Consider the following 14007-nt stretch of genomic DNA (forward strand, 5'->3'; position numbering starts at 1 on the left):
CCAGTTCTTGGCACAGTTGTTGCACATGGTGGGTGCTTGGTAAAGATTCGTTAATGAACAGACTAAGTAATGACCTACACATCGTGTGCCTAGCCTCTTAGCTGCGTCTGACTCTGCGACCCCATGAACCGTAGCCCACCAGGCTTCTCGGTCAATAGGAGTTCTCCAGGCAAGAATACTGGAGTGGGTTGCCATGCCCTCCTCCAGGGGATCTTTCCAACCCAGCAATTGATTCAAGGATCGAACCTGGGTCTCCACATTGCAGGCAGATTCTTTACCGACTAAGCCACCAGGGACCTACACATTAGGTCAAGTCAAATATTTTCCTTAATTGGGGTTACATAAGCCTGACCATGTTCCAGTTAACTTTTGTTAAAGTTCCCATTCTTTTGTGACCTTATGCACTGTGTAGCTCGCCAGACTGCTCTGTCCATGGGATTTCCCAGGCAAGAATACTGGAGAGGGTTGCCGTTTCCTTCTCGAGGGGATCTTCCCATGCCAGGGGTCAAACTTGTATCTTCTGCTTAGCAGGCAGATTCTTTATCACTGAGCCACCTGGGAAGCCTTCTAGTTAATTAGAATGTAATAAAAATATTCAGCAATAAAATGATATTGGATATAATCTTTCACGACTCAGAGACTTTTACTCTATTGTAATGCTATAGGGTCATCATCATTATTTTTTATTATCATAAAAATCTGATAATGTGGGTTATGAGTTTGGCTGAATTTGTGCTTTATAACAGACAGTTTACTATATAACAGGCAGTCATCAGGCTTCACATTCTCTCTCTGTAGGACACATGGGATTACAGATTACAGTATCATGTAACGGAAGGGGAAACTGAGGCCCAAACCAGATAAATAGCTTGCTTGTAGTTAAATGGTTACCAAGAGATGAAAATGGAATAGAAGTCATATCTGACTTTCATTCTAGTGTTCTCTCTCTCCCACTCTCTCTTTTTTAAATCTCACAGTTAAAGAGAGAACATATATGAGAGAGCTGCTGGGTTGAGTATTTTTCTGTCTGGAAAGGTAAGGACAAAAAGGGATATGATCAAAGTATAAACACTCCAAAGCATATCTTTAGGGAGATGATATTTTTCAGTCATCTTTGGAATTCACCAAGGATACTCCTTAGAAAAAGACATATTTTCTAATACATTAAGAAGTAAGTTTATGAAACTTGTTTCCTGAATAGGTAGTTCAGATTAAAGTGTGAATACGTTTAGAAGACTCATGGATGTCAGTTTCAAAACTAGCTGTTAAGGAAAATAAGCAACTCATTTTTGGTGTTTGGCCCCAACCTTTGAAGCTAATTTGGAGGAAGGTACAGTATTCTGGCCTGGAGAATCCCATGGACAGAGGAGCCTAATGGGCTACAGTCATGGGGTCACGAAGAGCCAGACATGACTGAGCGTCTGCTCACACATGCACGCTCACAATCCCTCCCTTTTACCGCTGTCCTTCGGAGGCAAATCACAAACAGAATACAATTTGTTTGTCCCTGTGTGGATGGCTTATGATGATTATATGCATCATCCTTCTTCCCAATCCCAGGCTGTAGGATCTGCGATGTCTATAAAGAATGACCTTCTGATATGAGCTCATGTCCCAGGAAATGTTGGTTGCCCAAGAGACGACCTGGAGACAAACGTGAGATGCCTGTCTGGATCCCTACAAAGGACGCAAGGTCACGAGAGCACAGGTTGTAGTTGGTGGAGGTGGGGGAGGGGCTGGAGCAGATGTTCCCCAGGAGGGAGGAGAAGCAAGCGGAGTCCAGGCAGGGGACCTGGAAGCAGGCAAGGCTCCTCTGAGAGCCTGGTGGTTGGACAACAGCGAGCACTCAGAGGCCATTTTATAGGTTGGTTGTCACCACACTCTGCCCATGGGGACCGCGCGTGTGTACAGGCACATCCCACACGTCATATGACTACCATGCTAGACACGGAGGGTTGCATCACATGCGCACTGTTCCTCCAGCCACTTTTATCCTCCCCTCTGCCACAAGGAAAAAGCCCTGGAGGGACTGTGACGTGCATACACCCAGTGTTTTCTCATTTGGTTTCAGCCCCCCCTGTAGCATTACTGTCTTGCTCACTTGGAATAATTCTAAAGTTTGAAGACACACCTACAAAGTAGTATGCAGAGACAGGCAGGCGGGCACACACATGCACACACGTATTTTGACACAACGTGGCCCCTAAATATAAGCCTGCCGTCTCAGTTGAAGAACGGGCTCATACCCTAACACAAGAAGAAAAACCAGCTGCTGGGTTTGGCAGATTGAGAAACGGTAAACGGGCCCTCCTAAGGACTTTAAATGTAAGTCTGATATACGTGGTTGTCACCTGTGTCTTCACTTTGGGACCTAATCCCCACATAAGGCACAACACGGTTTCTCTGTTCTTGGCCTCAAGATGATTGTGTAGCATGTGATAAATCATGAGAATGTTCACAAAGTTAAGGAAAGCTCTGTTTTTAAGAGAGTATCCACAAGAAGAGCAATACAAAGATTCTGAAGTAACTCCAGGATAGTATAAACCATTGGACTTTGGTGTCAAGTGTGACAGGAGGTTAAAACTGGTACTAGTTTCACCCAGTTTAGACAATAGATACCACATTCCATAGTGAAGCTCCAGCCCATCTTGCAAGACTTGAAAGGGAATTCTGAAAACTAGTTTTGCTACCTTTGGTGGACTACTTGCCTCCAGCCTGAAAAAGGGGTCAAGAAAAAAAAAAGGGAGAGGAGGATTTTATTGTTGTTTAGTTGTCATGTCTGACTCTTTGTGACTCCACAGACTGTGGCCTGCCAGGCTCCTCTGCTCATGGAATCTCTCAGGCAAGAATACTGGGTGGCCATATCTTTCTCCAGGGGATCATCCCAACCCAGGGATCTAACCCGTGTCCCCTGTGTCTCCTCCATTGGCAGGCAGGTTCTTTACCACTGAGCCACCGCGGAAGTGGGGAGATGAGGATGCTGTGGGTTATATCTCTCACCACCCTACTCCCAAAGTAGAGGACTGATAGATGCCCGCTTCTCACTTCTACCTTTGGGAAAGGGGCTGCAACGGACCACTTTCAGGGTGTCCCCTAGGGCTTGAGAGACATAGCCATCTGGGCCTGATGACAGCTGAGGAATATGGAGGTTGGGTGACTGAGGCTGGCTAGCTGCTCCAATGGAGGAGTGATAGAGAGATGCCCTTTTGGGACTGGAGTTTCTCAGGGCAAAACAGTACCCAAGTGTTTCCCATGTTTCAGCTGTCAGCCACTGGTAAGTGTGAGTGATGAGGGTTTCTGCTGGTTCTGTTTCTCCCAGTTCCTGTCGAAGGGAGCTTGCTGGGCTGTGGAGAGGCTCTTGGTAGAAAGAGACTAGAATATGTGTTGCTGCATGTCTAGGAGCCATGGGGCTGAGCAGATGGAAAAATAATGCAGTTCCCTGTGCCTGGGGTACAGTAGGTGAGAGATGCTCAGTGAGGACATGGCAGGTAATGTGAGAGGGAAAAGACCTTTGGGAAACCAGGAAAGGCCTCAGAAGAAACAGGAGGATGTTTTAAACACCTACCAAGACCAGAGTGCGGAGTCCAGGTCAGAAGGGTACTGGTCTATAAGAATGTTCTGGCCACCTTACCTACATCCCCTAAATCACAACCTATAGAAGTCAGAGTGTGGTTGGGGTTAGGGATGGAGGGGAAGAAGTGCTGGGTGGTGTAAGAAGGGAGAAGATGGTCATGTTCCTACTTCCTGCTGGAGGGGCCTGGCATATGGTTGGCCTCAGCCGAGCGAGGGAGATGTAGACTGAAGTATGAATCATCATCTTCAACTGGACATATTAATTGCTGAACTGAGATGGATTTAGTATCCAGAAGCAATCAGAGGGCTTGTCTTTGCTGAGCGTGATGAGAAGAGTTGTGAGATCTGCCCTTGTTTCCAGCCCGATGAGAACTAGCTCCACCACATGAGTTTGAACAGTAAGAGACCAAACAAAGCTGGTCTAGGATTGAACCTCACGAGTCTTACTCTTTCAGTATAATTGCTATACCAGCAAAAGAGAAAAGCTGAAGTATCCATTCCAAAAGGACCCATTATAATTCATAGTAAACACAGAAAATGGAAGTGAATTTGGTGAGTTGGTCTTTTCCCCAAAGTTTTTACAAATATACACGTAAAAGAATAGGTATTTACCTTCTTTGCTACTTCAGCTAGCAGAAGGGTCTTTCCAGTGCATGGTCCACCGTATATAATAAGAGGGCTGATGTGCCCAGTTTTGCTTGGAAGAATGTATGTATGCACGATGTTTAGAGATTCACATTTGTACTCGTAGAAGGAGGCATATGTTTTACATAAGGATGAATGCTGAAGAATTTCATCATAGAGCGTATCCGTTTCTGTGTCAAAATTCTGTTGTACCGTGGCCTGAATTATGTCAATCATATCCTCATAAAATTGTTTACCAAGTCCTTCTATGTAATGGTTTTCTATTTCTTGGGAATAGCCTAGTTTCATGTCACAATGAGTAACAGATGTGTACACTCTCAGATTAGATGAAGCAACAATGGTAGGAATAAATTCATCCCTGAGTTTTATCAGCTTCTCTTGTGCTTCAGGGTCCCGAATAATTCTCGGTTCTGTTCCAGTTATGTCCATGTATTTTCCCATTTCCGGGATTTTCACGAAACGCTCAATGTTAGCAATTTTCCTAATATAGCAAACACACTTCTTCAGGAATGCTGGAGTTTGCTTTCCTAGAGCAAAATCAAATTCATCCTCTATCGCTGAAAGAAAATACAACAAGGAGTTTACTGTCTAGAACCAAGAAGCAACGCACCCACGCTTCTAGCATGTGACTCTCAAGTCAGTAGTGGTAGTTTATTTTGCTTATAGTGTGTAGCTGAGTCATCTTTAGAATAATTTCTCAAGTCCTTAATTTCCTATTTGTCTTTTCCTAAACAGCCTGGATCCCAGAACAATGGATTCTAAATAAAATTGTTTAATTTCCTCCAAGACCTGAGGGAGAGGTTGAACATAATCATAAGAAGGCAAGCATGCTGAGTTTATAGTTGCTTCTTCTAAGTTCCTGCTTGGTTTCCCTCCCAGCCTCCAGAGGTTCTAAGAGTGGAGAGCAGGAACTAACTAATGAGGAAGAGGCCACATGATATATCTGGTCTATTTCTTCCTCATGGGTCACTACTCCATTGTGGTTTCACCATTTTGATTGAGATGCATATACCCCAGACATATATGTGTAAATATAAATGTAAAAGCATGTTCAAAATATAATTATGTGCTAATTTCATTTATCCATTATCCATGTCATTGTTAACTCCCATTACACCCATCAGAGCAGGAACAAGAAAATGACTCAGTATGTAACTTTATTTCTTCTGAGATAAAACCATGTTAGGGCTTACAGTACATATGCTCACATAAAAGTAAATATACTTTTTAAATCATTTGAGGCCCTATAAGAACATTTAAAATTGTATCAGTACTAATAAAAAGCAACAATTAAGCACAATTTTAGGGAAAAAAATAAAATAATTAAACCAATGGACATGAATTTTAAAATAAGCAGTCTTTTAAAACTTGTTTTCTTCCCTCTGCTTTTCTTTATCCAGTTTGTCTTAACTGAGCATCTGCTATGCACCAGGCATGCTGCTAGTTGCTTAGGATACAGCGGTGGGAGAAAACAGAATGCTGAGAGAAAAAGCTATTATGAAGCTTATAGTCCAGTGGAGGATGGCAGACATGAATGACAGAGTCCCACAAATAAATGTATTATTTTTACGCCTGGGAAGTTGAATGACATGGTGCCTTGAGAGCAAACAATTGGGAAATCTAATCCACTTGGAGAAGTCGGGGAAGGTTTTCTTAAGATGATGACTGCTGGGCTGGGATCTGGTGGAAGCTTGGGGGTAGGAGATGGGGCTGGTTCTAACTTAGACCATCTCAATATACTGGCCACACCTCCAACATCAAGCAAAAATGAAACATAGGTATATTCTATAAAGTAACTATTAAGGGAGGTGGGAATTTTATTTAAAAACGGTACCTTTTAGCAGAACTTCTGTGATAGTATTTTTTCAGTAATGATAACAATTGATAAAGATTTGTGATCGAAGGAAAAGAGATGTGTTTATATCCACCAGTGTTGAATAAGCTGTGCCATTCACACCAGTATAGTTTTGTTTTTGTTTTTAATTTTATTTATTTTTGGCTGCGCTGGGTCTTCGTTAGTTCACATGGGCTCTATTTAGTTGCAGCGCGTGAGCTGCTCGTTGTGATGGCCTCTCTGGTTGCAGAGCCCAGGTTCTAGAGCATGCGGGCTTCAGTGCTTGTGGTGTGTGGGCTCAGAAGCTGTAGCACACTGGCTTAGTTGCCCTGAGGCATGTGGAATCTTCTTGAACCCATGTCCCCTGCAGTGGCACATGGACCCTTAACCACTAGACCACCAGGGAAGTCCCAAATCAATACGTTTTACCAAAGGTTTTATTCAGGAAAACTGCATCAAGAGGCCAGATTAGGAAGCTTATATAACATATGTCTCCTCTTCTTTTTGCAGAAGAGTAAAAATTTGTTATCATGTGGACAGGGGAAGAGGCAAGAAATTTGGATATTCTGAACTCCTGCAGAAAGCAGCCTTTGGTCCATCTCTTGTCCAGCCATCTGTGTTCTACCAGGGAAATCCCTCTATCTGGTATTCTTATTTGAAGTTTTCTGAAAATATTAAAGTAAAATTGTAGTGTAAACCCTGACAGTTTTTTTTGGGGGGGGGGTTGCGTGGGACACTGTTTGTTTATAATGCAAGTGTCTGACTTGAGCTTTGATTGCTGGGGCATCCACTTCAACAACACCTATCTTGAATAAATGCATTAACAGCCACACGTATAGAGCAGGCCAGTTCCCCTCACCGAGACTCCTTTGTTTAAGAGCTCTTGGTGGACTTCCATAACTAACCTTTCTGGCCACTAGTTTTTCTCTCTTCCTGAGCTTTAAATTCCCACTTTTATGTTTTGCATTTACCAGTAAAGAGTGAGCCCAGTCAAAGCAAAACCCTCGGTGTGTGCACTCTGTCTCTCTCTCTCTCTCTGCTGTGACCTTGCAGTGTGGCTTTAGATGTGCTTTGTAATTTCCAGGTCCTATAAGTAACGTGTATGTGTGCTCAGGCATGTCAGACTTTTTGTGACCCCGTGGACTGTAGCCCTCCAGGCTCCTCTGTCCATGGGATTCTCCAGGCAAGAATAACTGGAGTGGGTTGCCATTTCCTATTCCACTTATAAGTTATAAGCCTTTATTTTTCCAAAGTTATCTGATGGTGATTGCTGAAGAGTATCTTGCAATCCTAATAAGAAAGAAAGAGGCTGGTCTAACTACCACATTGGTTATTGATAGACAGACACAAAACAAATACACTCTATCCATTTCAAAGAGCTGGCCCCTCTTCAGCAATTTTCACTGTGCAAACTTGGTCTTAAAATGAGTTGGAATGTAAAATAAATTAAAATTTCATGAGCATGCATATCTTTTAGAGATGTAACCCCAAACAGAAAATAGTCCAGGTATAGTATTTCATGCTACCTAGGACAAAATTATTAATCTTCATAAGACGATCCATGTGGATCAAGTTCTTTATTGTGGAGAAAATTAAGAGAAAGTAGTTGCCTATGAATTTTTTAAAACTTGGGCTGTCTAACTCTAAGTCAGAGGATGCCCTCCCCAACTGGTGTCTCTTACATCAAGAATAGGAGAGTGTTTGCTCTTGGTATTTTTTTCCTGATACAGCACATTTTTTAGGAATAGGGTAGTTTTGTCCTTGATAAAGACAAAGAACCAGGGCTTCAAAAATGGATCAAAAAGATCCCAGAGGAATAAGGATATATGTTAACCTGTATATTCTAAAGATAGTATTTATTCCTGCTGATTTTAGCATTTTTAGGGAGAACTAAAATAAGACCTAATTTTTGACATCTGGAGAATGAATTTGTCAAAATTATTCATACGTTCTCTGAGGTTGACATACAGGCATATCTAGCATGAATGGTATCAAGTGCTTCTTAGGTTTTCACAAACATTTTGCCACATCATTCACAAAACCAGTCTGAAAATGCAACTGCTATTGCTTTTTCTTCAATAATTCTTTGCTATCACCTCTTAAAATAAATGCTACTTAACCGATTACTTTACCTAGGAGTGTTCGTCGCCTGGAAACTATGACTGACATATTCCTTCAGATATGTGATTTCCTATGCAATTCCTAAAAATAAAGCCTCTTTTCCACAGCTGAAAAAGGCCCACAAGTGAGTCTCTGCTCAGTAGTTAGGGATATTTTTTTATTTTAAGGCTAATCTAGATCCTGCCACTCCCTTATTTCCCAACCTCTGATAGCTTCCCATCTTACGCAGTGATGGAAGACATTTTCACAGACTGAAATATGAGGAAGTCATTCTGGCTTATACCTGATTTGGGTTGAACTGTATGTTAAATAGAACATCCTGTCTTCTGGCCCATCAAAAATGCATTGTACATCTGATTTGACCACTAAAGAAAAGAATACATCTAAAAATCAAAATTGATTATCTATGATTCAGGCATCTAAAAGGGAACCAGTGGCCATTGTGTATGTGGTTTCAGACATTTTTCTTGCATCATTGAGAACTTGAATTCTCTGAACTGTATCAGATTGAAGACCACCACCAGTTCATTCTCAAAATAATATCTGCTAGCAGCTGCCTAGGTCTCAAGGTCTACCCTTGTAACTATGCGACCATTTCAGACCCCAACCAGTCCTTATCTGACATGCATCCTGACTTCTTGCCAGCTCTAGTTATAATTCTTGATAAACAATTTGATAGAGTGACTACTGTAACTTTGTGATTTTTGCCTCTATAAGCCTCCCTCATTTTGTAGTCAGGCAGAACACAATTCAAGTGCTTCTTGAATTTGTCTCTCTCAGGCTACAGTCCTCAGTTTGACTTGAATAAAACTCTATTTTATTCCTATTATAGATTGTTTATTGATTATTTCTGTTGTTATTATGGCCTGTGCCCACCTTCTAACCTCATCTCTCCTTCTCTGAGCTTGGCAACCTTTACCTTCTTCCTGCTCCTAGAACTTGCTTAGCACATTCTTGTCTCAGGAGTCTTGAACCTGGCAATCCCTCTGCCTGGAATTCTCCATTTTAGATATGGCACTGCCAGCTCTGATTCATTCTGCCATTTAGCTCAGAGGTCATTTCCTTATCATCTTCCCTATCTAAATCTCAAGACCTCCACAGCCTTCATCAGGCTATTACTGTGTTTTATTCATAGCACTTATCCTTTCTGAAATGATATTATTCATCTATTTGATTACTTGCCTATCATTTATTTCCTCCTCACTAAACAATAAGCCCTGGGAGAGCAGAAACCTTGCCTTCTTCATCATTGTTGTAGCCCCAGCGCCTGGCATATATATGCCCTCAATAAATGTTTGCTGAGCAAGTGAATTAATGAACAGTTCAACTGAGAAATACTGGCAGAGTCTGTTCTATTATATCCAGCCTCCTCTGACTTCTTTTAAAGTCATATTTTTGGAGAATTCCTCAAGATAAGTAAGTAAAGGCTTATCTTTGAGTAAAAAGATTACTTGTCTCTCCAGGAGATAAAAACATTTAGAAAAATTAAATTTCATCAGGCAGTAAATACTATTAAATTTGCATAACCATAAAAGGTAACAGTGAATACATCTATCAATGATCAATTCCTCAGTTTACTGAAGATGCATAAAAATTTACCTGAGAACAGGTACCTCTTGGCTTGGCTGTGTTTCATCTTCCCCCTTTCATGTAACAGTTTTACAGCAGTCTTAAATATCTTCTTGATCTCATCTGATATCTCTTGCCAGGTCTTCTCATTCTCAGCATTGGCAGAAGGCTGCATCTTTAGAAAAGTGAAAGTGAGATGTCAGTCTTAAAATCATCAAGAAAACCCAATATTTAAGAGGAAGAGAACCATTGTTTGAAAGTCTACCATGGGCCTTACCATGACAGGTGCTTAATGGATAGTATCTCATTTACTCTCCCTAGTACCCTGAAAGTGATGTGAACTTGCCCAAGTGACACAAAAGTGTGAATCCAAACAGGATTTGTTTGTTTGATTTTCTCAATATATTGTGTGTTTCACTCTTGAGTTTTGATACAAATGTTGTAACAAAATCATCTCTTCAATACAGTTAAAGGTCAGACTAGTCAAAAGGATGGTTTTTCCAGTAGTCATGTATGGATTTGAGAGTTGGACTATAAGAAAACTGAGCACCAAAAAATTGATGCTTTTGAACTGTGGTGTTGGAGAAGACTCTTGAGAGTCCCTTGGACTGCAAGGAGATCCAACCAGTCTATCCTAAAGGAAATCTGTCCTGAATATTCATTGGAAGGACTGATGCTGAAGCTGAAACTTCCAATACTTTGGCCATCTGATGCAAAGAATTGACTCACTGGAAAAGACCCTGATGCTGGGAAAGATTGAAGGCAGGAGGAAAAGGGGACGACAGAGGATGAGATGTTGGATGGCATCACTGACTCGACAGACATGAGTTTGAGTAAACTCTGGGAGTTGGTGATGGACGGGGAAGCCTGGTGTGCTGCAGTCCATGGGGCTGCCAAGAGTCGGACACAATTGAGCAACTGAACTGACTGCCTCATATGTTACTATTTAATTGTCTTTAGTTGTTTCTTCCTCATTTATTTTTTATTATCCTCTAGGAAATAAAATAGGAGTGCCTCCCAAGAAAGTAACATTTATAGAGTCTTGCTGATAATCTTATTCAAACAATCATTTACTTAACAACAATTTATGCAGAAACATGGTTCAGCCAATAATTTAAATTCCCCTAGAGGCTCATAGAATCAAAGAAAGAAGGAACAGCTAAAGCCAATTAAATACAGGTGTAAGTTTTACAGCTTTGAAAAACTGGTTTCCTGAGGTTTCATGCTTTTTGGTATCTACTTTACCATCCATTGCCTTTACTCCTGGCATATTTACCTGGCGAATGGTTTGGGATTTACCCTTCATATTCTTCCAGATGACTTTAAAAAATACATGTGAGGAAGAAAAAGAAGAACTGAGTAATCTGACATGATTTCATTTTGCATGGAGAAGATGCTTTCCGTTAAATGTCAGAGTGGCCGAAACACAGGGGTCTTAACTGAAGAGCTGTTGCTAACCCCGGGCTCGTCTCCTCTTGCAGCTCCTGGGTACTGCATTAGCAAGGATATTTTCTTTGGAAGAGAATGGATTTCTACGCCTTCTTTTCTTTTTTACATTTTATCTTTTTATTTATTTGGCTGTGCAGGCTTTCTCTAGCTGTGGCAAGTGAGGGCCACTCTCTTATTTGCAGTGGGCAGACTTCTCTTGTTGCGGAGCCTGGACTCTAGAATGTGCGCTCAGTAGTTGTGGTGCTTGGGCTTAGTTGCCCTGAAACATAAATCTTCCTGGACCAGCAATCAAACCCACGTCCCCTGCACTGGCAGGAGGATTCTTAACCACTAGGCCATCAGAGAAGTCCTATGGCTTCTTTTCAACCTCTTTAAAAGGTCTAGGCAATAATTAGGCCCACCTCTTTTCTCCACCTCCTTCATTCAGTTTCAGGGGACATATGATGGATACATTTGGGAACAAAGTTGGAGAAGAGACAATGACTGTGTTTCTATCACACTCATGTACGCCTCAACCTCTATGCAAGGTTCTACATAAGACATAAGAAAATAAATTAACAAAACCAAAAAAAACCACAAAAAACAAAACAAACAAAAAAATAAATTAACAATGTATGAAATGTTAAAGGAACATACTGAATTAAAAAAAACAAACTAGAGGCTATAAAAAATAACTTTGCAGAGCTTTAAAAGACTGCCGCCTCAAAAGAAATCTTTTACAAATTAAAAATATAACTGTTGAACTTGAAGACTCAATGCACAGAGGAGACACAGCTGAAGAAGAAATTTGGTAAACTGGAAAAAAGATCTAAAGTGACTTTCCAGATAGTAGCACAGAAAGCGGAGACGGCAATGGCACCCCACTGCAGTACTCTTGTCTGGAAAATCCCATGGACGGAGGAGCCTGGTAGGCTGCAGTCCATGGGGTTGCGAAGAGTCGGACACAACTGAGCGATTTCACTTTCATGCATTGGAGAAGGAAATGGCAACCCACTCCAGTGTTCTTGCCTGAGAATCCCAGGGACGGGGGAGCCTGGTGGGCTGCCGTCTATGGGGTCACACAGAGTCGGACACGACTGAAGCGATTTAGCAGCAGCACAGAAAGATAAGGAAATTGATAATGAGAAAGACAATCAAGAGACATGGAGGATACAGATGCAAACTATTATATATGGGATGGATAAGCAACAAGGTCCTACTGTGTCACACAGGAAACTATATTCAATACCCTGTGATAAACCATAATGGAAAAGAATATGAAAAAGAATGTATGTATATGAGTGTGTGTGTGTGTGTGTGTATATATACATATATATATATGTATAGCAATCACTTTGCTATACAGCAGGAATTAACACACTGTAAATCAAGTATAGTTTAATAAAATTTAATAAATTTAAAAAAAGAAATATGGAGGATAGAGTGAGGCAATCTATTATACATGTAACTAAAGAGCAAAAAGGAAAGAAGGAATAGAGGACAGTATTTGATGAGATGATGGCTGAGAATTTTCTAAAATTGATAGAATATATGAATTCACAAATGTGGGGAGCACAACTATACCAATTGGAATATATATACGTTACAGTGAGATGATAAAAATACACATATTTTCAGATAAGCAGAACTTATCACTCTTTTGGAACTTCCAAAAGATATACTTCAGGAAGAAGGAAATGACTCCAGAAGGAAAGTCTAAGATGTCAAAAAAGAAAGGTGAATTTGGAAGATTTCTTAGCTTTGGATTTAGCTGTTAAAAGGAAATTTAGGGTCCAGGGCAGAATAACTTTCTGTCTGCTGTGCCTTTTCTGTGGAGAAAAACTACCCCGGGTGACATAAACAGTTTAAAAATGTAGCGAGAGACACAGTTTGGAGAGAAAGCTAACTCAACTGCATTTTTACTGCTTTGCAGCGTTTCTGATTTGGGTCTGAGGTAATACGCGGCTGGCACCGAGTTCTCATCCCGGCAATACCACTCTTCCAGTAACTTGGTGTCCAGCTCCGCCTCTGTGGCAGCATCCAGGATCATCTCAAACTCTGAGGCTTCAACTTCTCCGGGGATTCGGATGTTCCCGTATTTTTCACCTAATAGTCCCTGTGTATCACCAAGAAAATTCAGTTTAGTGTATCACCAAGAAAGCCTGTTTTAGTGTTCACATCATATGACCACACAATAAATATTAATGAACAGATAACAAGATACTTTATTCCATCAATTGTCTCTCTTAATCACAGTGGATATGTTTTCACATGGATTATTTTGTAAGTAAAATTAGACCATTTATATTGTAGTATAATAAATTCACATACTGGGATTGCATATTGGACAAATCCAAACTACGGAATTTTGTAACAAAGAAATTTCCCCAGAGTTTACATAATGTATCAAAAGTTACCTATTTTGAGAATTTTTGTTGGTTCATGACAAAGAAAAATGATGTGTTGGACTCTGAAATCTCAAACATATAAACTCCCAAACAAGTATACAGTTAATAGTTTGATTCTAAGCCCCAGATTTACACAGCTACAAATGAAAGAAGTATGAAATCACTGAATATGACAGATCCCACTGGTAACTGAAAAAAATAAAAAATATAAACAAGATATCATTTTGTCCCTATTAAACTAGCAAAGGAAAATGTGCTCAGTGTTATATGGACATATAATGTAGAGCTGATGGGTGTGTAAATTGATCCAGTATTTCTTTGAAATTTGTATTATTTCTAATAATACATACTAAAAGACTTAAAATACATGAGTTTTGGCAATTTTTGTTCTGGAAATCTGTCTTTAGAAAATAAGGATGTATATAATGA

The 14007-nt window shown here is 40.5% G+C and overlaps 1 protein-coding gene across 1 annotated transcript in view; it reads right to left on the minus strand.

The window, feature by feature from the left end:
* NWD2 (NACHT and WD repeat domain containing 2) overlaps nt 1–14007 on the minus strand; it is a 215179-nt gene that overhangs the window by 6724 nt on the left and 194448 nt on the right. Inside the window, exons 4-6 of the mRNA XM_020888269.2 lie at nt 13083–13286; nt 9773–9917; nt 4186–4775 (exon numbers count right to left, since the gene is read on the minus strand). Of these exons, the coding sequence (XP_020743928.2) occupies nt 4186–4775; nt 9773–9917; nt 13083–13286 (939 nt within the window). The remainder of the gene's footprint in view (nt 1–4185; nt 4776–9772; nt 9918–13082; nt 13287–14007) is intronic.

Source organism: Odocoileus virginianus, chromosome 21 (genome assembly GCF_023699985.2).
Source record: "Odocoileus virginianus isolate 20LAN1187 ecotype Illinois chromosome 21, Ovbor_1.2, whole genome shotgun sequence".
Taxonomy (NCBI): domain Eukaryota; kingdom Metazoa; phylum Chordata; class Mammalia; order Artiodactyla; family Cervidae; genus Odocoileus; species Odocoileus virginianus.